The sequence below is a fragment of the Falco rusticolus genome, chromosome 9, assembly GCF_015220075.1.
Source record: "Falco rusticolus isolate bFalRus1 chromosome 9, bFalRus1.pri, whole genome shotgun sequence".
Lineage (NCBI taxonomy): Eukaryota > Metazoa > Chordata > Aves > Falconiformes > Falconidae > Falco > Falco rusticolus.
This window is the reverse complement of record NC_051195.1, coordinates 38976007-39001466: the sequence shown is the minus strand read 5'-3', so window position 1 is coordinate 39001466 and position 25460 is coordinate 38976007. Positions and strand designations below refer to the sequence as shown.

At 43.6% G+C, this 25460-nt stretch overlaps 1 protein-coding gene across 4 annotated transcripts in view; it reads left to right on the top strand.

Annotated features, from left to right (window-relative positions):
• ZSWIM8 (zinc finger SWIM-type containing 8) overlaps positions 1-25460 on the top strand; it is a 63159-nt gene that overhangs the window by 31765 nt on the left and 5934 nt on the right. For 2 of the 4 annotated variants that reach the window (XM_037400558.1, XM_037400555.1), the window contains exons 4-23: positions 172-344; positions 2126-2233; positions 5075-5156; positions 6448-6568; positions 6919-7120; positions 8006-8181; positions 10559-11567; positions 12371-12502; positions 13439-13618; positions 14290-14325; positions 14926-15109; positions 16241-16339; positions 17251-17375; positions 18547-18778; positions 19574-19726; positions 20498-20720; positions 20912-21201; positions 21970-22193; positions 22476-22958; positions 23553-23721. In XM_037400558.1, the coding sequence (XP_037256455.1) occupies positions 172-344; positions 2126-2233; positions 5075-5156; positions 6448-6568; positions 6919-7120; positions 8006-8181; positions 10559-11567; positions 12371-12502; positions 13439-13618; positions 14290-14325; positions 14926-15109; positions 16241-16339; positions 17251-17375; positions 18547-18778; positions 19574-19726; positions 20498-20720; positions 20912-21201; positions 21970-22193; positions 22476-22958; positions 23553-23721 (4401 nt within the window). The other 2 variants (XM_037400557.1, XM_037400559.1) reach the window with 2 other exon arrangements.

Sequence of the window (25460 nt, the reverse complement as noted above, 5' to 3'; positions counted from 1 at the left end):
ATGGGGAAAACACAAATGTGGGAGACTCTGGATCCATGTCCATTCCTGTGTGGATGTTGTTGCTAGACATGTTGTTTCAGTGTTTAAATGGCACGTACCTAGAGTTCTGTGCTAACTGAATCTGTCTCCCAAGCACTGGAAGGGTAACTTTGGACTTTTGAATTTTAACAGGCTTCCATCTGAGTGCCACTGTGGTACCCCCACAGATGGTGCCACCCAAAGGTGCGTACAACGTGGCGGTGATGTTTGACCGATGCAGGATCACCTCGTGCAGCTGTACCTGTGGCGCTGGGGCCAAGTGGTGTGCTCACGTCGTGGCGCTCTGCCTCTTCCGGATACACAACGTAGGCCTTTAAATACAGTTCTGCTCTCCCCTAGGCATCTTCTCTGAGTCTCTCCTTATTACAGTTTTATGCAACACACACTCTTTTTAGGGAAATTGTTCTTGGCACTCCTTTTGGTTACAGATTGTGCAAATGTGCGCTCACAGTTGCAGTCTGCAGAGTGAATTGTCTGAGGCTCTAAACTGCAGCATGTCCTTTGATAATGTGCAAATTGCTAAGGGTAGATACAGAGTCCTTTTTGGCTCCTTCCTGTTTCTCATTTACATGCTAAATTGCTCATTCTTTCTTCAGTTCTGCAAGGAGTGAAGGGCCACCAATAGTTAGTCTTTTATTAAAAGTCTTTGTAAATATGGGATTTGAAAGCTCTTTCTTTAGGTTGTTTGATCAGAGTGCAGAAGGAAAGTAATTTTGATCACTCTTGGCCTTTATGCTCACTAGTTCATTTTAACACGTACTGAGGCAGGTAAGTGTCATTTTGACCTGTAGATATCAAGCAGTCAGTTAAGGTTATGGTTTTATTTGACTGCTTCTATTCTGTGTGGCCTTGTGGAGAGTGAAAAATAGGTCTTTCTTGTTCCAACCAACTCCAGGTGAAAATGCGTAGAATCAACATGAAATACACAAGTTGGGGGTTCAGTCTGGCATACAGATTCATTTCCATTCAGTCTTTGGGAAGCTGAGAAATACATCTTAGGGAAGGATTAAGCTTAGGTGATTGAAAGGAACAGAAGATTTTTCTTCTGTCACAGAACATTTTATAGATAACATGCTTATGATCAACTCCAGATTCTCAAATAAGTGCTAATAACCTGCTGAAGCTTGTTAATATTTCTCAATGGACAATTTTAATAGGCTTAAATTGATACTCGTGAAATCATCGGAATATTGGTGTACTTTCTGTACTTAGGACTGGAGAGTTGGCAAAAAAATGGGTTCTGCTTTGAATTATTAGTCCTCATTTTAAAAGGTGACTGCAGAGAGTGAGGATAAGAGGGAAATTTTCATTTATATTATTTGCACTCAGGAAGTTTGGACCCTCTGTAAGATAAATATAATTCTTTTCCCTCCAATCCTTTCTTCTACCTGAAAAACACTAGTGAAAGGATTTTTTATGTTTGTATGTACTGATTGCTGACACTAGCAAGTTACAAGCCAAGGTATATTTCTCTATGTAGACAATTCAGTATCAGAAGCATCTTTCTTATCAAACTGCTCTTGCCTGTTGCCAGGTTAAAGTTTAGGTAGGTGCCATTTGGGCATTTTTTTGTTCTGTAGAGTGAAAAAGGTTAAGGAACTAGTGGTGGGTTTTATTATAGTCTAAGTTGTTCTGAGATACAGAAAGAGACTGATTTTAAGATTGAAGAAAAAAACCTCTAATGAGATAAATGAGGTGGTTGTGATTCTGTGAAACAGCCCCCCACAGAGCTGGTTGGTTTGCCAGAAGCTTAAAGAATAATGTCCTATTTTAGAGGTTTGTTTGTAAAATCCCTGCCAGTATTTGTGCAATTGCTAGCAACAACAGAACTTAAGCACATCTGTTAAAACAGTTTCCCTGAAAAGAAACTCTTTAAATTAAAACAGTTTTTATAAAGCCTAGACAGCTTATTTGCATGTTATCTGCAACACACCACATAATTACAGGAAAAAATATTGTCCATCAAGACCAAGCATGATATGCATCAGCATAGCTAACTGTTTGTGACACTTCATCCGTTCAGTGGACACAGCTTCATTAAGTCTGACCTGTTAATGGTGGTTTATATCTCCTTTTCTTTCTTCAGGCGTCCGCGGTATGCTTACGAGCACCTGTTTCTGAGTCCTTGTCTCGGCTACAAAGAGACCAGTTGCAAAAATTTGCTCAGTACCTAATCAGTGAACTTCCACAACAGGTAAATGGGGACAATTGATAGGACTGACTTTTTGTTAAACCCAGTTATCTTTATTCTGGGTCAATTTATATGATGTCTTTTGTTGCAAGATAACCAGTTATGCTATTCATTTGTGAGCTCTGGGAAGGCTTTCAATTACTGCCCTTTCAGGTTTGCCATTCTATTATTTGAGAATTGTCTACTGCCAAGTAAAAGATTAGAAGTGTCTGAAAAGGAGAGAGTGGTGGCTATTCATATTAGCATAAATATGTGCTTAGCTTGTGGAAGATCAAGCACAATAAAATAAATGCATGGTGGTGAAAAACTTAGGTCAGCACAAATCGGGTTGCTTCTTTTTTGTGTGCTTCGTTAGTGAAGTGGAGAAGACTACCCAGGGGATATGTTGTGTATGCCTTAGGTGGGCGCTTTCTAATGCACCCCACTGGTGACCTTTTGACTGCCCCCGCTGTAGCTTCTTGGTAATTCCTAAGAATCATTTGTATTAAGGAAAGTAATAGATACGAAATTTTGATAGTCAAAGGTAAAATCTGCTCTCTCGTTCCTTAAATATCTATGTTGTTCAAGGTCAGGTCATTTGTATCCTTTGCCCAAAATGCTTGCACAAAATACACAAGGATAGCTAAGTGATTGTGAAATGTCTGCTTTAAAAATATAAGGGCTTGACAACTTTTTCATGCTGGTTCGACCAGAGGAGGTTGAGAAAAAACTGACCTGCATGGGTATCTGTCACGTTTCAGTAGCATAATGTCTTAAGTAGGAGTTAGATTGTTGTCAGCATGTACCTAAAATTTAATTTATGGTGCTGTGCTTGGGACACTAAGATATTCTGTTGCTAAAATGTACTCTGAATTTCCTACAGAAATAGTAATCCTCTTATGAGAGGCAATAAAGGAATCATATAATACAAATGTGATATTAAAATACGACTTTTTTGTTGCTAAGAGTTCAGCACCAGTAGTGTGTACTTCTTGCAGCATTATGTAACAGGCACAGCTTTTCTTCTCTCCTTAAGGACTCGGAGCTTTATGTCACATAGTCTGGGGCTTAAAAAAGGAAGGTTTTGAAAGCATGTTTCCTCAATAGCATGTGAGTTATTTACTTTCAAATATTCCATGTCTGTTCCTTTTTACTGGGTTTATTTTGCTTTTGGTCATGTGTACCAGCCGTGCACCCAGGAACATCTGGATTATTTAATTTAATTATTGCTATCTTACCAGATAACTTGATGGATGCTGCCCAACAGAAAAGTTTGGGCGCTATTGGCAGATGCCTCTTAACCTGTGTTGTGTAATTCCCTTGAAAAAGGCAAGGCATGCCCCGTACTCTTTTCACCAATCTCATTCCCGGTCTTCAAGATTTCTGGGTGGAGATAGATACTCCGATACCTTGGGACCCCGTATTTTGACTACATGATGTAGAATTAGAGTAGGCTGTACACGTGATTCTGTTTGATCTTTGTTTTCAGCTTGTGAATGACATCATGATACAGTAATGTAATGCTGAATGACTTTCAAGTGTAAAGGGATGGTGGTCTGTAGGAATGCAGCTAGATAAGGAAGTGTTTTTCAAAATCTCTGTAGAAAGTGTTTTCCATATCTATAAAAATGTCAGTGATTCTGAGCAGCTGGAATTTATTACCCAGTTCTTCTCCCAAGAGCTGTTTCCCTCCGTGAAGCCAGTACTCCTATTCCAATTAAATATTAATATCTTGGCAAAAATGCCTGAAGGAGATTCACTGCAGGTCCCTGATGTTTCAACCTTAAGGTGTGACATTGCCTAGACATGTAACTTTTCTGCTTTGTGGTGACTTATAATTAGTGGGAAAAAGTACAGGACTAGCTTAATGTTGACTTTGTTCCTTCAGGTGGCTGAAATGCAAAATACCCTTCTGAAGCATTGTTATTTTTCCATCTGTATGAGATGGATCTGTATTATTTGAAAATATAGGTGTACTGAATGTGTGAATGTGCCTTGCTTTACAGTAAATGTGATCTTTAACCTCCGTTGTTGTGTGGAGAGAGGTGGGGGGATATCGGATGTTCTGTTGCATGTTAAGTCCTAACTATATGCCTGACCTGTTGTAGGTGTGCATGCTAAAGGCTAAATGGATCTACGGTTTCAGCTCAGACTTAGTTTGGGGAAAAAATGCTTTCTACTGTGCGTTTTTCTTTCAGAAAGAGCATATTAAGGGTATATCTACTTAGGATTTTGCAGTCAGGTCTGAGCCTTCTCTGCTTATGCTCTGACATGTCCAGAAGCTATGATTAGTTTAGTGCTGAAATTGCATTAGTTTACTATTAAGTCTGAGCTAATATTTAGATGGTCCTTTTGCTAACAGAGTGGTAGATAAGCTAAAGTCTGCCCCGAAAGTTGTGTAATGCAACTTATAGTTTGATCCTCTGTTCCCATTAGTTTGGGTTTTAGAGAAATTATTTAGGAAGGAGAAATAAAGAACATTCAAAGTGCAGGATAATGCTCACCTTGACTGCAGTCACTTCCATATCTCTCAAAATCAGCTACAGTATCACTCTCTGTGGGCTCCTACTCCTCAAGAAATAAGAAAGGAGATGATAACCTATGATGCTTTTGTTTACTTCTTAGGGTGTGGATGTAGGAAGTAAGCCTTACGTATAGGTTTGCTTTGAGAAAGGAGAGGAGAAAGTCTAACAGCTGTTTTGCTATCGTATAATCTTTAGCACCCTCTGTTGTCCTTTCTGAAAACATGACTCTGTGTGTTTCATACACCTGAAATTACCAGAAGCATGAAAATCCAAGCAGAACTTTGGATGGGTAAATCAGGATAAGACACGTGCATATTGAAAGTTTGCTTCATGTTTTCAGATTCTCCCAACAGCTCAGCGCTTGCTGGATGAACTGTTATCTTCTCAGTCTACTGCCATCAATACAGTGTGTGGAGCCCCAGGTAACCTTGAGATATATATGATTTCAGTAATCTGTGTCATAGATAGGAAGTGGATATATTTCCGTTGCTTTGCATTTCTGAACTGGTCTGTTACCATGTAGCTTGGATTGCGGGTGGAGGTCAAGGAAAAGGGCTAAGTACAGGCACTTGCATCTGTATATATGGCACAGCAACAGGCAGTTGTTGGTGTAATGGATGCCTTGGAGTGCACGCAGATGAGCGAGACATCAGGCAATGCATCTTTCTAACAAAAGATTTTTCTTTTATATTAATTTTTTATATTAATTATAGACTCCTGGAAATGTTGATTGGAGGGGACCTTTCTAATTTGGAACAAGGCTGTTTGCAACACTAGATTGGGTTAGCTGTGCATGGGCTTGCTTAGCCAAGTCTTGGTTACCAGAGATGCTACAGAGTATTCCTATTTTAGTGCTGCGTTATCCTTTTGGTCAAGATATTTTTTTTTTTCCTAATGTCTAGTACCAAATACCCTTATTTATCGTCTGCTACTACCAAGAAGAGTTCATCTACATTGTGTTTGTGATTCCAAGTAGTTATAGGCTGTTAATGATCACCCATCACCCTCTCCTTTTTAGATTAAATTAGCCCATCTTCCTTAATCTCACTTCATAAGTCATGTGCTCCGTGCCCCCAGCTATCTTGATGCCTCTCCCCTATATCCTCTCTAGTTTCTCAGTATTGTTCCTGGCCTGGGGGACCCAAAACTGGATACAGTATTCCAGGTGTAACTTTACCAGTACCAGGTAGAGGGGGATGGCTTAAGTTCCTTACATCTGCTAGCTGTGCTTTTCTTGATATAGCACAGTTTGCAGGTTGTTTTTTGTGTTTTGTTTTGTGTTTTCAGCGAAAGTTTGCCATTGGTTTGTGTTCAGCTTGGCATCCACCATAATCACCAAACCCTATCAGCTACTCAGCCATTTGGTTTTCAGTCTGTACTGATGCATGGGATTTTCTGTCCCAGGTACAAAAGCGTACATTTTTCCTCAATGAACGTCGTGAGGTTTCTGTTGCCACAGTCGTTGAATTACTCCTGTCCCACTGGTTGTAGTGCTACCATTCAGCATGCCAGCCATGTCTCCCAGTTTAGTGTTGTCTGTGGTTAAGGTAATGTTATGACAGCATTTTAAGATGGTTCTGAATAGTGAGTTCTGTAATGGGTGAAATAAACTGGGTAACTGCCTGTGTACTCCCTATAATCTCTGTGGTTGGGCACACAGAGGAAAATACCTTTGAAGCCTGCAGACTGTATATGTGTTGTTCTTTTGTCAAGATCCCACTGCTGGACCCTCTGCATCAGATCAAAGCACCTGGTACTTAGATGAATCTACTCTGAGTGACAACATAAAGAAAACCCTTCATAAATTCTGTGGACCTTCTCCTGTTGTTTTCAGGTAAACTGTTTCCCATTGAAGGGAAAATGTGATGTGGCATGTAATCTGCAAGCTCACTGTGCAGCCTGCACCCTTACGTGATGCCATGGACTGAAGGATGCTTCATTTCGTGGTCACTCCGTATTTTTGCATATCTTGTCCAATGTTATTTCAGTACAGCACACTGTATGTGCACAATGCCTTGCTTGTGTGGTGTTCTCAGTCTCATTATGCATTCTCTCTTTTAGGTTCTGCATGTCTATCCTATTTAAGGTGTGAATGTACTTCTGGATGTAGAATATATTCAGGATTTTGTGTGGCTGTACTTGATTTAATTTGTTCTCATTCTTGCTCTTCTGTTTTATCTACAGTGATGTGAATTCAATGTATCTCTCTTCCACGGAGCCACCAGCTGCTGCTGAGTGGGCCTGTCTCCTGCGTCCCCTGCGAGGAAGAGAGCCTGAAGGAATCTGGAACCTGCTTTCCATTGTGCGGGAGATGTTTAAGAGGCGGGATAGCAATGCAGCTCCTTTGCTGGAGATTCTGACTGACCAGTGTCTCAACTATGAGCAGGTATTCAAATGTTTGCTCGGTGGGAGGGGGTGGAATTCTGGGGAACCAGGATGAGCCAGTGACTGGTGCCGTATGCCTGTACAATCCACGGTTGAATAGTTATTATTTTTCTTAACAGTCTGTATGCTTTATGGACATGTGCTTCTCCACACTAAAAAGGTGTTACAGATTGCTCTTGTCCTGACTTAGTGATGTCCTGTTAACACTCTATCCCCAAAATACCTTGATCCTTTTAACATGAATATATGGAGTCTGGTCTCTTTTGTTCAGCATGTTTGATTTAATTTCTGTCTAGTCAAGGTGATTTATTTTAATGGGTTTGTTTCTAAACAAAGTACGTCATGTATGAGCTGTCATTTTGATAAAACTGAAGAAATATGTTGGGTGGTAGAATCTCAAATTCTTTTGTTATTTTTGTAGAAGATCTCTTTTGATGGGTTTAAGTAATACTTTTTAAATTTTTTTAAAATAATATTGGGAAAGAGGTTTCCTTTTACAGTTCAGGACACTGATCTCACACTGAAAAATAAATTGCAGTGTAAGTTTCCTTATTACTCTATCACATACCTCAGCTTTGAGCAGGGGAAAGCAAATGCTTCATTTGTCACGTTTGTTCACTTTTTCCCCGCTAAGTGTGAAGGCCTTTAGTAAAAGAAGCTCCTGAGAGTGTTTTGTTCTGTGGGCATGTGCCTTCTAACCAAATACATTTTGAGAGGTCCTTAGTTCTCACAAATCGTACTGCTTTAATGCTTGTCGTTATTTTGGAATGAAATGAAAACATGGTCCTAGCTGCAGATCCCATTTCCTTGTCGTTACAAGGTTAAATGAGAGCAAGGGATGAGATGCTGGCCACAACACAGCTCCACTGAACATTTTCTTCTGCAGATAACCGGCTGGTGGTACAGCGTGCGAACATCTGCATCACACAGCAGTGCTAGTGGGCATACGGGACGCAGCAACGGCCAGTCAGAAGTAGCTGCTCATGCTTGTGCAAGTATGTGTGATGAGATGGTGGTTCTTTGGAGGCTGGCTGTCCTTGACCCAACTATTAGTCCACAGAGGTGAGCAACAGAATTAGATCCAGTCTCTCTTTTATTTCTGTGATATTCAAGCACACTCAAGAATTTCTTCCTGTGCTTTCTTGCGTTTGTATCATTACCTCATTACCTGTTCAAGAGCGCTAGAATTACTTTAAACTTTAATTGCTATGGCTGCTCACTTTTAGCAACATCATGTAAGGTGAATAATTTGTTTTCTGAGAGCTCACTTTTACATACAAGTTTAATTCTGCATTTCAGTTTTCCCAGTGGAGAACATTTCTTTGAATGATAACACCAGCTACCAATACATTTTGATGTTTTCTAAATTTAACTGTTCAGCAGTTTAATGGATTTCTGTTTAGCCCCATCATTCACTGTTGTCTATTCCAAGATGAACCATTTTTTGCTTTCTCTGCTCTTAGGGAGTTTATTCTCTGCAATGTATTGGTAAATAGTGTCACTGGTATCTGATTTTCAGTCAGTGTTTTCAATTGTCTGAGGAAAAATTGTGTGGCTTCTACAGGTTTCTAAACCATATTGTGCCTTGGAAAATCACTGCCATCTCTGTTTAGCAATGGTTGAACCGTGGTGGAGGTACTGAGGGCTTATGTTGAGATAGTTGACATTTAATAATTTTTTTTGTACATCTGGTCTACAAAGTGGTGTGTAAAATGTACTGAATTAGTTTAATATGCTATAAATGCTCAGAAAATGTTTTTCAAAACAAATGAAAACAGGGTGGTATTTTCAATACAATTGCACGTTAACGGGATTTGCTTTCTGTGAATTGTTATGTAACATTCATAAAATGCCCTATCTATGTAAAGTACATCAGGGACACTAAAATGGATGCAGTTTTTGTCTTGTGCAGTTTACAGTATGAAGTAGCTAAATATAGGAGATGAAGATAAATCAAAAACTGTAGGAAACTGGGAGTGAGGCTTAAAATAAACACAAACATCAATCAGATCACATAGAAAAGCCATAAAAGATTTTGGTTTTTAATAAAGTATGAAGTTGTGCGGTGTGTATTCACATTTATTTGGCACAGTTCAAATTTGCTCAGATCTACTTGAGCTCATGCATAATTGAAACACTCCTGCTTGATTACCTATTCTGTTGGTGTTTGAATAGTCACCACGAAGAATCCTCTTCTACCCGTCCTTGCTGTTCTTTTGAGTGAGAAGGAGACTTGCTATCTCATTCCTAATTCATTGCATTCATCCTTATGTTACCTTTCCTGAGTAGTTCCCTCTTCTTTTTTGTTCTGAAAATCCTCCTTGATTAAGCCCTACCGGTCTGCTCCCTTGTTAATTCATTGCTTCCATGGACAGATAGAAGCAGTCCATTTTGTTTAGTCCCTTTTGTCCTAATACCCTTTACACCTAAACTGGGTCACCCCATTTTGATCTGACTTTTTGGGGTTTTTTTTTTTGCTTTTGATGGGAAATCTGAGAGGATTGAAGTGTTGAGCTTGTACCCCAGATCTCTGAAATCAGTGGCAGTAACAAGATGGCAGTTGATTGAGACACTGGTGCAATTTCTAGAAATGTTTTTTCCTCTTCTTGAATTAGGGCACCCAAATGTGTAATCCATTGAGACTGTCTTGCTCCTATGCTTAGGCTCTGTGTGAGATCTGGAGCTGGGAAACGCAGAAATACTTTGTTCTAACCATGGTAATGTGGGGCACGGGAGTAACTGCTGTGTAATTTAAGTCTATGTAATCCTACCAGCTTGCTGCTTCATCAGAGTTATTTAAACATCAATTATTTTTGTCTTGCTTGTTCTGTGCCTATGGCTTGCAACAGTTTAGTCTCTCGAGGACAGCCTGCTAAAGCCTAAATTAAATTGTTGGGCTCTAGGTAGGTGTGTCAGGGTAAAGAGGTAAGTGCCTGGAAGGCAAATTAGGTGGTCCTCTCTGGCATTGTGCTCCCCGGGGTACGTTGTTTAGATTGTACTTTGAACGTCTTGACTGGAGTTGTTCACAGGGTGGTTTCACAGCTGCTGCAAACTGTTTTATGAATGTTTCCAAGAGCAGTTCCCCATGGTACTCGCTGGTCTCAGAGTGCTGAGGCTCCCATCACTAATAGCTCACTTGGGGCAGAGAAGCAAACGGGGCAGACGCTATTTAATTTTAAACCTCTCAGTTTGTATCGTGCTTTCATGTTGGTATCTTCACATTTTGTTTCTGTATCATGGACCTGTCTAGGACTTGGTTGTTAATATACACCTCTTTTCTTTTTTTCAGCCTGTCTTCTTACTAATGCTGTCTATATTTAATTGATCAGAAGATGTTTCTGACCAAAAGGAGAGGAGGTGCTCTGTGGGTTAAGAGGTAGTTTGTTGCGGCTTCATTTTGTGTCCGCTTTCTAACCTGGCCTCTTGCTTCTTCTCTTAGGCGCAGGGACCTTTGCTCACAGCTCAGACAGTGGCAGCTGAAAGTCATAGATAATGTTAAGAGGGGTCAGCACAAGAAATCACTTGAGAAGCTCTTCCAGGGTTTCAAGCCAGCTGTGGAAGCCTGTTACTTCAACTGGGAGGAAGCTTATCCCATTCCTGGGATCACATATAGCAGCACTGACAAGAAGAACTCGTTCTGTTGGGTAAAGGCCATCCAGCAGAGGAGCTGCCGGTTGCAGTGTGCAGAAACTGCCTGTGAGTCTGGGAGAACCCATGGACAGGAGCCTGGGGGACCATGTCTGCAGCCTGGGGACAGGTTGCGTCCCTCTCCCCAGGAGCCAGCAGTCCGTCCCAAGGAACTTACTGGAAAGCGGAAAGTTGTCTCTGAAACACCACAGAGGGTTCTGAGACGACTTTCAGCAGAAGGTGATAAAGCTGTGTATAAGACTGCAGTGGGTAAAGCAAAGTTGCCAGTGAGCAAAGGCTTGACCAGTAAACATAGTGGGAAACGTCGCATGAGCAGTGAAGACAGCTCTCTGGAGCCGGACTTGGCAGAGATGAGCCTGGATGACAGCAGCTTGGCTCTGGGGGCAGAAGCCAGCAACACGTTCAGTTTTACAGAAAGCCCGCTGAGCAGGAGCTACAGGGATGCCTTTGAGGAGGATGGTGGGGTGTACTTCTCTGAGGGACCTGAGCCCAGTGTCAGGAGCAGTTCGATGGCCAAGAAATCGCCCAAGGATCCTGTGGGGGAGATGGGTAGCGGTGATGATGACCTGCCTTCTGCAGATGAGAACAGTGGTGGTGTGAGCCTGAAACCAGAAGAAGTGGGAGAGAACGGTGCAGCAGGAGGAGGGGATGACGGAGAAGAGGAAGACGATTACCAGGTATACTATTTGAACCCACAAGAGGTAGCCAAGGAAGATGATGACAAAGCTGAAGGGGGAAATGAAGAGGAACAAGATATATTTGCTGGTATAAAGCCTCTGGAGCAGGAGAACCGGATGGAGGTGAGCTGAATCTAGTTCAGAACACTGTTTTGCAGTTTTATGTATTGCGTACAGCACTGTCTCGCCACCCTTCTAGCTGTCACACTTAACCTAGTATGTTGTTAAATCAAGTGCTTAATTATAATGTCGTCATAACCCATTGTATCATAAGGATCTACAGTTTTAATGCAGTGGTATCACATATGTCTGTTTCCCACAAGCTCCCTATTTCTTTGCAAACTTCAAGTGTGTCCTGGTTTTAGCTGGTCCCATCTCACACTCCAGGATTTACAAATGTAGGCAAAACTGTGTGCTTTTCACCTTGTCTCACTCTTGGAAATGGCAAAATTGAGCTGAAATGAAAAATAAGTAAGACCGAGACATGTCCAGCAGGAAAAATTTAAATCCAACCATGTAAGCAGAAATCCTCTGGAAAGCCAGAGGCAATCTAATGGACTGTCGCATTCCTGTAATAACCTCAAAATATGTTTAGAGCTTGCACCTATATGAGCAAGCAGCTGAAATGGAGATGCATGGCAATAGTTATAGTCAGTCAGTTTAGGTTTTAGGTTTTTTTGAATTATTCTCTGATCTCTTGGAGCACTTGGAGGGAGAATGGGACTTAATCATGGAAGAAAACGCTTTTTAGGGGAGTGCTTAAAGGGATAGTGGTGCAGGTCCAGTCAGGGAAGACTCCGAGAGCATCTGCTGCTGAAGTTAATTGTGAATTGTGTTTGCAGAGTCTTTGTGACAAGTGGCTTGAGCAGGCTAGCTCCAGCCTGGGGGAGTGTGGTTTGAATATGACCATCTGTTCTTTCTTGCAGATCCTCTTTGCCTGTGCAGAGGCCCTGCATGCACACGGATACAGTAATGAAGCATGCCGCTTAACTGTAGAGCTCGCCAGGGACCTACTGGCCAACCCTCCAGATCTCAAAGTGGAGCAGCCACCGACTAAGGTAGAGAGAGCTTGTCTGGTTTTGAGGGTAGAGAGTAAGTTAGAATGAATATGTGGGATGGATACAACAGTATTCGCAGGCATTTCTCATTTGCTGTGATTCAGGGCCCTTCGCTGATGCTTCCCTCTGGGTTGAACTTCTCTGAATGTCATTAATGTGCCTGATCACTGTGCATGTATGGGTGAATAAAAGGGAGAAAGAAAATACAAGGCCATTCAGCAGAACTTGGAGTCTTCAGAAACCCAAGTTTACTTAAAAGCTTCTTCATTTTTGCTTATGCTCTGGAGAGAAGCTTGGTTTCTGTATTAAAAGCTGCAGCTCCTTTTGGAATCTGTTTTAATTCAATTGAACAAAGCATCCTGTTTAATGTTAGCTTCAAAGGATGTTTTGTTGCAGAGATACCTGCTATTGTGTGCTATGAGATTATACAGCAGCCATAAGAAGTCTTGATTTCTGTGCAGCTTTGTGCAGGTGACCCTGATTCCCTCCAAAACCTTAGTCTCCTTTTTCATAATGTGCACCACTGGAAATGTTAGAAGTTTTGCCGTTTCAAGATAGAGGGTTGGAGAGGAAAGAAATAATCATAAACTTCTGGAAAATCACTTGTCGTGGCACTAAGCAGTGTTTGTTGTATGGAAGGATTCCCTTGGAAGGGACAGGCGTGCAACATCTGCCTGCACAGCATCACTCCAATAGTGGACATATGTCTTGTCCACAGGCCAGATCTTCCACTCTGTCGTGCTGGGGTGAGATAAGGGAAGTAATGATGTTCATCGATAACCACGGGGATTTCTGATTCCTCAACAAAGGGAATACAATTTAAATGCGTTTTGTTCTTTCTTTTGTCTACTAATTATTGTAAAGGGTAGGAGGACAAGCATAGGATCATTTAGGATGTTTAGGAAAGTGTCCTATCACAAATTCCTTCTCAAACAGGGCAAAAAGAACAAGGTATCGACCAGCAAGCAGACGTGGATGGCAACCAACACCTTGTCTAAAGCTGCTTTCTTGCTGACTGTGTTGAGTGAGCGGCTGGAGTACCACAACCTGGCCTTCCGAATAGGAATGTTTGCTCTGGAGCTGCAGAGACCACCTGCCTCTACAAAGGCTCTGGAGGTATGAGACATCTTAATCAGGCAGTATCCATAAGCAACGTAGTTCTGCTTGAACACTTTTGCTTATGTCGTTTCCATTTCAACTCCTGAGGTTTGGTTATGGTTTTATATGCCCCCTTAAAATTGATTGCAGTGGGGCTAAATGGATTGTTAGAACAATTATGTATTAGAACCCATTAGCATGTGTTGTTCTGCCGGAACGATGATTAGAAACATCATTTCAATCTGACGTTACCTTCATTGATAGGATGCTCAGACCTCACGTGCTAACAGGCCTTTGATTTCATATGAAGCTATACGCTTGAAAATGTTTAAATGACTACAAAATCTTTTATGAAATTATTATTTTGATTAGAACAGCTTGCTTATCTTAAATATGTTTCCAATTTTCTTGGCTAATCTGGGGAAAATAAAGCCATTTGTAAATGGAATTGTCCATATTTGCATTGGTGGTTTGAAACTTACTCCTTAGGGTGAATTGGTGCAATTGTTACATGTTCAAAAATTGTTGCTCTTGCTGATATCTCATTTGTTGGCAAGTGAACATATGCCCTGTGCGGGCATATTATTTTGGACATTGCTTGATTACTACTGGGCTTCATGTTTAGGAAAAAAAGTGTCCAGTTGAGACCTTGTCTGTGTGACCTGCAGCTGTCTTGCTTTTCACTGCAGGGTTGTGCGGTCCCTGGAGGTGTGCATTGTTGCTCGGTATCCACCAACTACACTTGCTGCACTGATTATCTGTACTACTTATGGTCTGATTAGAAGAATGTGAGATTGGCAGTCACTTGTTACCTAAAAGAAAACAATCATTTTCACATGAGAAGAATAGAATGCAGAAATGGCCCGGAGTAGTGAAACGTAATGGTCGTCCTGGTGGCATGCGTGCTGCCACACCATGCCCATTCTTCTGTTAGACAGTCTCTGTGGTCTTGAATGGGTATATTACTTCACATAGCATACTTCCTTCCTACAATTAAGAGCAATCACCTTTTCCACTAACTTATCCAAACACTTCTCCTGATGTTCTTATGAAAGCTTATTGTTATTTTTTCTGTATGCAGCTCAAAAGTGGTAATTTGAGTTAAAAAAAATTGTATATAACTATGAGGCAAGATTTGGTTTAGATTTCAAAATCTGTGTTCAGTGTGGGGAGAATGGTAAAGGTGGCTAGGGTGCTAAGAGTTGCTGTAATTTAGTGATCAAATAAAAACTGTTGCTGTACTTTATGCATAGGGAGTAATGGTCCACTGCCCACAGGGCCTGTGCTGATGACAGCTTCTTCTGTTTCCTTGTGGGTACTACCAGGTGAAGCTGGCATATCAGGAGTCTGAGATTGTAGCCCTCTTGAAAAAGATTCCCTTGGGCACTAATGAGATGAACACTATTCGAGGAAGAGCTGAAGAACTGCGAGAAGGGACACTATGTGATTACCGTCCTGTCCTGCCTCTGATGCTGGCTAGCTTTATATTTGATGTCCTGTGCACCCCAGGTACTGTCTGCATTGGCTTGAGGGTGCAAAGGGCATGTTCTGAAATGCCAGGTCTTGAAGGGTTTTCAAAGAGAAACTGATTTCTGGATAAGAACAGCCTAGTCTTGATTCTTTACACACTGTTGCTTGCACTCCCCTCCATGTTGCTTTAAAGGTATTTTGTGTCCTGATGGAACCATCTCTCCTCCTGCTTACGTTTTGAAACAACTGGCAACTTACCACATTTCCACACTGTGTGTGTGTGTCCGTAAAATAGTTACAAATTACTGACTTTTACGCTGGTTATATTCAGAGAAAGGAACTGTGTCAGATATAGTGTGGCCAGCAGGACCAGGGCAGTGGTCGTCCCCCTGTACTTGGCACTGGGGGGGCCGCACCTCGAATCCTGTGTTCAGTTTTGGACCCCTCGCTACAAGAGGGATGTCGAGGTGCTGCAGTGTATGCAAAGGGCAACAAAGCTGGGGAAAGGGTCTGGAGCACCAGTCTGATGGGGAGCGGCTGGGGGACCTGGCGCGGTTCAGCCTGGAGAGCAGAGGGCTCAGGGGGGACCTTCTTGCTCTCTACAGCTGCCTGAAAGGAGGCTGTAGGCAGGTGGGGGCTGGTCTCTTCCCCCATATAAAAAGCAATAGGACAAGAGGAAATGGCCTTAAGTTGTGCCAGGGGAGGTTTAAATTGGGTATTAGGAAAAATTTCTTCACTGAATGGTTGGCCAAGCATTGGAACAGGCTGCCCTGGGAGGTGGTGGAGTCACCATCCCTAGAAGTGTTCAGAAAACATGTGGGTATGGTGCTTAGAGGCATGGTTTAGTGGTGGATTTGGCAATGCTGCGTTAACGGTTGGACCTGATAATCTTAAAGGTCTTTTCCAACCTAAATAATTCTATGATTCTTTAAATCTAGCATTTAAAAAAGAACACAACAGCCTGGTATTAGAAGTCCGACTTGGAAATATACCTGCCTTGTCTGCAGCCTTCTGAGTTTCGAGAGAGAAAGGTGCTGTGATCTTGAAACTGGTACAAGGCTCGGAATAGGACCTCAGAAGCTCTGCAAATTCAGAAAGCTGTCAGAAATGTCTTGTGCCTTGAGGTCCTGGTTTTGAAAGCTGAGCACTAATTCTATTGCCTTCTTTCAGTGGTTTCTCCTACAGGCTCTAGACCTCCAAGCCGTAATTGGAATAATGAAATGCCTGGAGATGAAGAGCTTGGTTTTGAGGCAGCTGTTGCTGCTCTTGGTAAGAATTTTCTCCAAGAAAAGTCTGTCTTCATCCATGTTCTGCTTACTGCCTCATTTTGGGTGGTGAGAGTTAGTAGTTCATTCCAGTTTGGTGCAGAAATGAAAGTGTGCGCCTATTTGTAAGAACCAGATGCAGAAGGATTCTCCATGCTAGGGCTGAGGTGCCTTTGAAAAAGGTGCGCTGTGAAAAAGGGACGGGGGATATGGGACAGGAAATGAATGTTGAAGTAGTAACATGAATTTTGCCTTTCTTGGTTGCTCATTTGTTGCGGAAGATGTATTGCCACCTTCTTAATGGAGATGGACAGTTTCAGAGAACAAAAGACAATAATTTCAGGAGAGGTTAGACAGTGATAGTGAAAGACTAGCAGAAGATCTCTCGAGCATTATCGTATAATTCAGGATCTTAGCATAATACTGGATTCTTGCCTCATTTATCAACTTCAGCGACAAAGCAGTGATTATATATACTACGTTGTCAATACTGTATGCCTGTTTTAAAGCAGCATACAAAAAGGAACAACAAGGCCTGTCCTCTGTTGCCTCACCTCTGAAAAGGGGAAGATGAGTTCTTTATGGAGTGGCAATGCTGCTTGGAGCATCTGCAGAAACTGGAAAAGTTTGTTTCAAGATAGAGTGGTGGGCTTGCCTGGACTTTTCCTGAGGCATATGTCTGGTTGGTTTGACAGCTGTAGCAAGCCTAGTATTCTGGGGACAGGCAGCAGCTCCTGTTTATTCATGACCTATTTCTGAAATTAACAGAAAAATAGAAGGCGGGGGGGGGGGGGGGGGGAAATCCCCTTTTGCCTGTGACAGTGAGGTGACAGTCTGAGGAACAGATAGTGCTCAAGATGTGGTGTGGTCCCATGAGCTTACTTGTCTCTTCATCCCCTCTTTTCTGGCCTGCAGGCATGAAAACAACTGTCAGTGAAGCAGAACATCCTCTGTTGTGTGAAGGCACCCGAAGGGAGAAAGGGGATCTGGCACTAGCCCTGATGATCACTTACAAGGATGATCAGTCTAAGCTGAAGAAGGTGAGCTTCCCTTGGAAAGGGGAAAGGGAGATGCAGAGCAAACCACGTTTGGGTTGTGATGGATTTGATAGTTTTACCAGTGAACATAAGTTACTGCATCGTGTACTGATGATTACAAGCTATGTTGTGATGTTTAAATTCTTCTGCTGATGCAAAATCCGATTGGGCGCTGCCCTGGAAGGGGCACTCTTTCCATAGGTCTCGGGTCCATTTGGGAGATTCATTCTCACTGCTTTTAATGCTTTCTCTTACCGGCTAAAGCAAGTCCTTTGTCCCAGGGGTTTTCAGTGTGCACTCTCTGTGTGATCTGGGGATTGCTTCTGTTTTGCTGCAGGGCTGTTGGCTTGCTAAACAGTGTATCTTGCAAAGCCTTTGTTTCTTAACCTCTCCCCTCTTTGATATACTAGTTCAGTCCACCTGTGCCTTAATCTCCCATGCAAGAGAGATAGTAAAACTCTTCCCCTCCACCCCAAACACTGCTGAAGCTTCAGGAAGAGTTTTATTAATCTTTTATATTCAGAAACACTTCTACCTGGTAAAGATATTATTAGTGCCTTTCTGTCTCCTGAAGGAGAAGCACTTTTGCTATACTTTTCTCCAGGGAATAACAGGGACACTGTGATATCAGTCATCTGCAACTAAATGCTCTGTCACACTCATGGTGTTCATCTTGTGTCGACAATGAATAGTAGAAATGGCCCATAAGATGTGGTCATGCATTGATGACCCCAATTATCTAATAAATAAAGACGAGAAGGTGTTATTGTAGGCCAGGAGAAGGCAGTTTCTGTAGTGGGTTTACCAGTTTCTCAGCAATGGTATGACAGGATTTTTTGAATGGTGAGCACAGAATTTTGGTAATTTAAACAAGAAAATCTAATGACTGGCAGAACTAAATATAGAGTCCTCCATTCCGTTCTTGATGTGCCAGAATTCTTTATTGTGAGTTTTGAGTGCTTTTCAAGTAAAGTCAGTGACTGTTTGAAGTGAAAATGGGGATATTACTGAGTACGAATGAATTTTTGCTTCCTCAGTAATGCAGACCACATGGCCCTCAACTGTGCATTGTACATCTTCAGTGCAGGAAGGTGATGCCGACTTCTCTTTTTCTTTTCTTTTTTTATTTTTATTCCTTTTTTTTTTTTTTTTTTTTTTTCCCTTGCTGTTAAAGATTTTGGACAAACTCCTGGACAGAGAGAGTCAAACTCACAAACCACAGACACTGAGTTCCTTCTACTCATCCAGCAAGCCTACAGTAGCAAATCAAAAATCTCCTTCCAAACACGCTGCCCAGTCCACTGCAGCTATCCAACAGCTCCCAGGGACTTCTGTCACTCAGCAAGCTGCTGTGAGCACTGCAGTCCAGAGCAGTCCCGAGAACTTCGTGGAGAAGAGCGCACAGGGTAAGAGATGCTTTGTAAGGGCTATGCTGAAACCCTTCTGTTACCTGTGCAAAACTGGAACTGTACATTTTTGTCTGTTTGGGGAAGTAGTCAGAGCGATTATATTACCATCTGGCTGCTTGGTGGTTGCTAGAATGTCATTCCCTCCCTTATCTGTTCGGCTGGATCCATTTCTGTATGCATTCTTACTGCATAGAAATTCAAGCTTTCAAGAAAATCAAAATCTTCAGCTTTTCCTATCTTGAGCCTGTTGTATAACTAGTTAACATAAAACTACTGTGACTCTGGTTTTTGGGTTTGTATCACAGAGGTGCAGGATTCCAGAAAGTTATACACTGAGTCAGGTACTTTCATGCAAGATAACTAATTAAGATGGCTGAAGGGCATTGGAGATAAACCTGGTTTTCTTCAAGCTATGCTTCTACTTTGGTGGCAAACTTCAAGTTGAGCAGCATTTGGTGGAAATCAAGTGCCCTCTTAACTGTCCCCAAAGAGATCAATACTAGCTGAGGATGCCTGCAGTAAGGTTAGGATTGCTGGAGCATTTTTATTCTAAAAACTTTCCCTAGTTGCAGCAAATTTTCCAGATCTTCAGTTATTAAGATTAAATGTCCTTGACCTGGTATCGGATGATATGCTTAACAGTGTAAGAAAACGGAGATAATCCTGCTCCTAAAAAGATACAAACATCAAAAGATACAGGATTTTTATAAAATTAGTGGTATTTAAGTGGCCACGTCTGGTTTTAGAGATAAAGAAACAAATGATGTTGTTTACCTTGTTCTGCCTATGCAGAGAGCTCTCAGAGGTCCCCCTGTGAGCCAGCTGCAGAGGCCACTGTCTTGAAACAAGAAGGAAAGGTCCCCAGTCGTCTGGCCCTTGGAAACCGTGGTGGATACAACGGGAGGTGCTGGGGTTCGCCTGTCAGGCAGAAGAAGAAACACACAGGTAGGAACGGACTAGTTCGTATGCTGTCTACTGCTGTGCTAGGCAGCCTGCTGGGGTTTCAGCAATTCTCTTGCTCTTTTGTTCCACTTGTCGCTTTTCCCATACTACAGAAGCAGTTGGTTGTCTCGGAGGCGTTTGGCATGGAGAGATAGGTTTTCCTCCACAGATTTCCTGCCCCCTTCCTTAGGGCAACTTACCGTACCTTTCTCACGCCAGATACATTCTGGGTGATGGATTAGGTATTGGAGCTGAATGGTTGCTGGACTCTGAGAACAGAGCACTGTGCTCCTGGGTCCAGAAACAAATTCAGAGGAGCTGCTGCCTCTCTACACTTCTCTTGGGGAGAAGGTGTAAGTTAGAGGCTGAGGATGTGATGAACCTTTGTGTAAATTGTGCAGCGTATACCAGAAGGATTTTCTTTGTATACGGTCTGTGGAACTTGACTTTATACTTCTTGTGGTTATACTCTGTCACAAAGCTTGGCAGATGGAGTGAGGGATGTTGTGAAGGGGGAAATAAAGACACATTGTCCTTGGACTCTTCTGCTTTTTAATCCAAACACTGCAAAATGACACTGATATCTGTGGCCAAACTGACTAATTTAGTCTCTCTTGATTTGCAAAGTTGGATGCCTGGCAGCTGTGAGGCTGACTGTCACTACTGGCATGACTGATCTTAGTTGGGACTGTAGGTGATGTGGGTAAGAGTTTACCTGTGCACATTGCATTTCCCAACCCTGGTGACGTTACTGTGTTGGTTCTGGTGTTGTAGGCATGGCTAGTATTGACAGCAGCGCTCCTGAAACCACCTCTGACAGTTCTCCAACGCTCAGTCGGCGGCCGCTACGTGGGGGATGGGCAACAACATCCTGGGGCAGAGGACAGGACAGTGACAGCATCAGCAGTTCTTCAAGTGATTCGCTGGGATCCTCCTCTTCCAGTGGCAGTAGGAGAGCCAGCGGGGGAGCCCGTGCAAAGACTGTGGAAGTTGGCAGGTAACGAATGATATGAACACACAGAGGCAACCTCTAGGCCTGCTGTCAGGGAGCTAGGACGTATGCATCGGGAAGTAACTTCCTTGGGAGAGTTTGCTTTGTTTCCCCTGGACCCTAAAGACAGGAACTCTGCTAGTGAACTCAGGGGTACTTGTTGCTGTCTGAAAGGTTCCTCTATCTTTATCTTCTAGGTATAAAGGGAGGCGGCTGGAGAGTCATGCTCCTCATGTCCCAAACCAGCCCTCAGAGGCAGCTGCTCACTTCTACTTTGAATTGGCCAAGACAGTCCTTATCAAAGCAGGTGGAAACAGCAGCACCTCTATCTTCACCCACCCTTCCTCCAGTGGTGGGCACCAGGGACCACACCGCAACCTTCACCTCTGCGCCTTCGAGATTGGGCTGTATGCACTAGGGCTGCACAACTTTGTGTCTCCCAACTGGCTCTCTCGAACTTACTCCTCCCATGTCTCTTGGATCACAGGTTACAGCAAAACTTTATTGGGAACCTTACTTTGGGGCAGGAAGGAAGGAAGGGAGGGAGGCAGGCTTATTGCCCAGAATGTTGGTGCTGATGTGCTGTGGTAGCCATGTAAGCTGCTGGCACAGCTGGCAGTAGAAGCTGAGCGCCAGTGTTTTACACAGTGGTGCTTGCTTTGGCCTGGAAAGTTCTTCTGACCTGTTTCTTCTCATTTGTACTGCAAATGCTTCAGTCTTCAAAGCCGTAGACCACTTCTCACACAGAGACTGGTCTTCAGTTTTCCTTCAGGAGTCTGCTGAAGGGAAATGTTTGTCAAGTCTGAACACGCTCTTTGGCTGTGTTCAGCATTTCACTTTCCTCCTCCTCCTGTTTGCACCCAGACCTACTACCTGCTTACTATCCATGGTTTCTAGAGCCTGAAAAACACCCTTGAAATGTCATGTTTTCCTGACGTGATGGAAGTAGAACAGCAGTCCAGGCTGTGGTTTGTGGGTACTAAAATCATCTATAGAAAATTCCTCCTCACTGCCTGAAATGCATCGTTAGCTTAACTTTAAAAACAGTACCCTCATGCACTGCTTGCTTATCGAGGGCTCTTGCCTGTCCTGTGTTTTGGAGGAAGAGCCTAAATTTGACTTGAAGCCCGAGGGGAAAAACTGGGGTCTGCCACTGCTCCTGAAGGAAGTGGGGAGTGCACCTCCTGTTGAGGGAAAGCTGACTGGAACTGTGCTGGGCGTACAGTGGTGTGAGAGTCTTCTCTCTTCCTCTTAGGGCAGGCCATGGAGATCGGTAGCGCAGCCTTGAACATCCTGGTGGAGTGTTGGGATGGACATCTGACTCCCCCAGAGGTGGCATCGTTGGCAGACAGAGCTTCACGGGCCAGAGACTCCAACATGGTGCGAGCAGCGGCTGAACTGGCACTCAGCTGCCTGCCCCACGCCCATGCCCTGAACCCAAATGAGATCCAGAGGGCTCTGGTGCAGTGTAAGGAACAGGTGAGCATCACGTGGGGGCTAGCTAGCGCAAGGCGATTCCTACTATCAAGGACGTGCTGTTACTTGTGGGATAGGCTCCTGTGCCACTGGACAGCCTTAATCCCAGTTCTGTGGATTTCTTATGTTTCATGAATAACTCTGATTATTCTGCTGCGTAGCTGTGATCTGTCTGCTCCCCATAGCATCAGTCATTTTAGAGTGCCTTTTACTTTTCTGCTGTTTTGCCTCCTTGCCTTTCTGGTTTTGCGTTCTTCACTTCTGCTTTTCTTTCCCTGCCCACAGGACAATCTGATGCTGGAAAAGGCCTGTATGGCAGTAGAAGAGGCAGCCAAAGGAGGTGGTGTCTATCCAGAAGTCCTCTTTGAAGTAGCTCACCAGTGGTACTGGCTCTACGAACAGACTGTTGGCGGCACCCCGGCCCAGAGAGAAGGTGCCACTGGCTGCAGTGCCAGTGGTGCGCGGGCTGCCTCTGAAGCAGCACGTGGGTTGACAGACAACCGGGTGACCTCTGAGCCAACCACTGTAACAGTGGCAGCTGCGGTAACCGCCGCAGCAACAGTCATGCCGGTGATCTCTGTGGGGTCCACCATGTACCAGCAGCACACAATGGCAGGGCCGGCGATGGCACATACACACACGCAGGGTCTCCACCCTTACACCACCCTTCAGACTCACATCCCCTGTAATCCCCAGTATATCGGACACACTATCCAGCACATGCCGCGCCCAGCTGTCTTCCCGGTCCCTGGCTCAGCGTACCCGCAGGTGAGTTTTGCCTGTGCCTTGTTCATTTACGGTGACTTTGTGTGGCTGTTTCCGGAGGGAGTAGGTTGGACTGGGGAGAGTGTGGGGTCAGACCTGCCGTGGCTTGAGATCTAGCCTCTGCTCTCGCTCACTGGCCGAGTTGTGGTACTTACTTTGGCTCCCCAGCTCAGCTTTTGCATAATGAGGACCCTTCTGTGGGTGCATTTGAAGTCTCAGGAGAATACAAAATATAATACAGCAGTAGTTTTTAATGTTTATTGCTTTAATGTTTCTCAGAAAGCTTGTCTTCTTGAGAGCTTGCAGGCTAAATAGAGACTACGGAGGGAAAACCAAATGAAAGTTATTTTAACCTCTGCCTATCTTTGAAAGTTCTGGGAGTGGTTTTCTGCAAAGTGATCAGATTTAAAAGGAGGAGCAAGCAGATGTAATGGTTATGTGGTGCAAGGTAGTTTCTGTGCTGCTGCTTCCTGTGCTTCCTTCTCCCTGTCGGATCGGACTTCCCGTGCTCTGGGGTTTGTGTGGGGACAGCGTGTTTTGGACTGCCTCTAAATGGTCAGACGAATAGACATGACTGTTATTTATCTTCTGTTTTAGGGTGTCCATCCAGCATTCATAGGAGCGCAGTACCCTTACTCAGTAACAACGCCATCACTGGCAGCTACAGCAGTGTCATTCCCTGGCGTGCCCGTCCCATCCATGACGCAGATTGCAGTGCATCCCTATCACAGTGAGACAGGACTGTCACTGTCTTCCAATGTAGCCAGTAAGTGTTACAGCTGTGGGCTGTGTGTAGCATGGGTTTATTTACCATGCCTCCTAGCTGTGCCCCAGTCAAGTCCTGCTGCTCACTGACCACAGGTGGAACCAGGGTTCTTGTGCTGAAATGTTCTGGCTAAATCCACTCCACCCTAAAGATGTGCACGCTCAGGGATGCATAAGGGGGCTTGACTCAGCTAGCAGAGCTTTAATTTCTGTTCAACTAAATTTCCAGTATGAGATTATTTTGGCCTCTCGGACTACAGTGTATTTGGATCCCTCCTGGCCTTTCTGACTTCTAACTTATTAGAGCTTTATTCCCCCTCTCCTTTGGAGCAGGTGAGCATAGATGATCTTGAGCAGGCTCTTGTGGTTCCTTTGGGTCAGATGAATCGAGAGTGCAGGCAGCAGGCAGACTTGTGCTACAGTAGCACTAATAGAGGTCTTTCCTGCCCGAAGGGAGTGGAGGCAGCCAGTACCTGAAACGGGGAACTTGTAGACGGGACAGATGTTTTGGCAGAACCACGTCAGTGGCAATCTGAATGATTGCTCACATGTTGTGTTGGTGCTAGAGTGGTGGTGAAGACCCATCTAGTAACGTGTGGCACTGGAACAGCAGATGTTGACTAAACTGTGGACATGCCTCTCGTTGCCGTGGGGTTTTGCACCAGTGGGTCGGGGCTGACCCAGGCTTTGTTACCCCCTCACTGGGGAGGCTGTAATGTTTGCCTTTTTGTACATTTGCCTGTTAGTGCTTCATAACTCACTAGGTGCTGGAAGACTGGTATGTGGGAAAACACTTAAGAGCTGTGTGGGCCTCCTTCATATCTAGATTATCAGGAGAATCTTTTCAGTTAATTTTATCTTGCATTTTGATGCCAAAAAGCCACCGCAAAAGCATGTGGGATAGTCCTAAAGGCCACAGGATCTGAAGAGCATCCTTTGCTGACAGCCTTAGTCCTGGGTTGTTACTGTGACTTCTAATTGTGAGAAACTGTTCCTGTACTCCTCAAGAGAGCGATGAATCTTTCAGAACTGCTAACTCATCCTGGAGCACTTAATGAAAGGAAAAAACAACCCCACCCTTTCCAGTTGCCATTGTTTGTCTTGCATAAACTTCTGTTTTCAGTTCTTAAGCTACTGTTTCACTGTTCCTGGAGTACCCGGTCACGTTGCGATGCTTGAGCTCTGGCAGCAATTCAGCTCGCTCTTATGAATTATTCTCCTTGGCCAGACTTCTAATGCAGCATGGATTTTGCCCCACTTTGTGGGTTGTTTGGCACTGTGTGTCTGCTTGGTGGAGGAGGTCAGACAGATCTTTCCTGGAAGGCACATTGTTCTCTGGTATTCAACTATTTAATAGTAAACATTTTAAATAATCAAAAAGAAAAAAAAAAAAAGAAGCTGAAGGTGGCAGGGGAAGAGGAGAAACTGGAAGTTGGAACATTGCCCAAGCTGGTGTAGTATCACCACAGAGAAGCTGTGAAATAAGGGTAACAATGTGCACGCACCTAAAGGCATCTCTGGTCTGGAATTCTGAAGCAAACCTTGCTTTTTCCTCTCTGTACCTTTCTTGAGAGGGAAAGTTAGATACACTGGAGCCCCTTGCCAGAGCACAGCTTACTGGCTCAGTGTTAACTGCTGTCTGCACAAGTTTAGGTGGTACAATGTAATGGATTTTCCTGCGATTTCCCTTGATTTTGCCCGTAGTAGTTCGGTGTCTGAAGGTGACAGATTCTCAAGTGT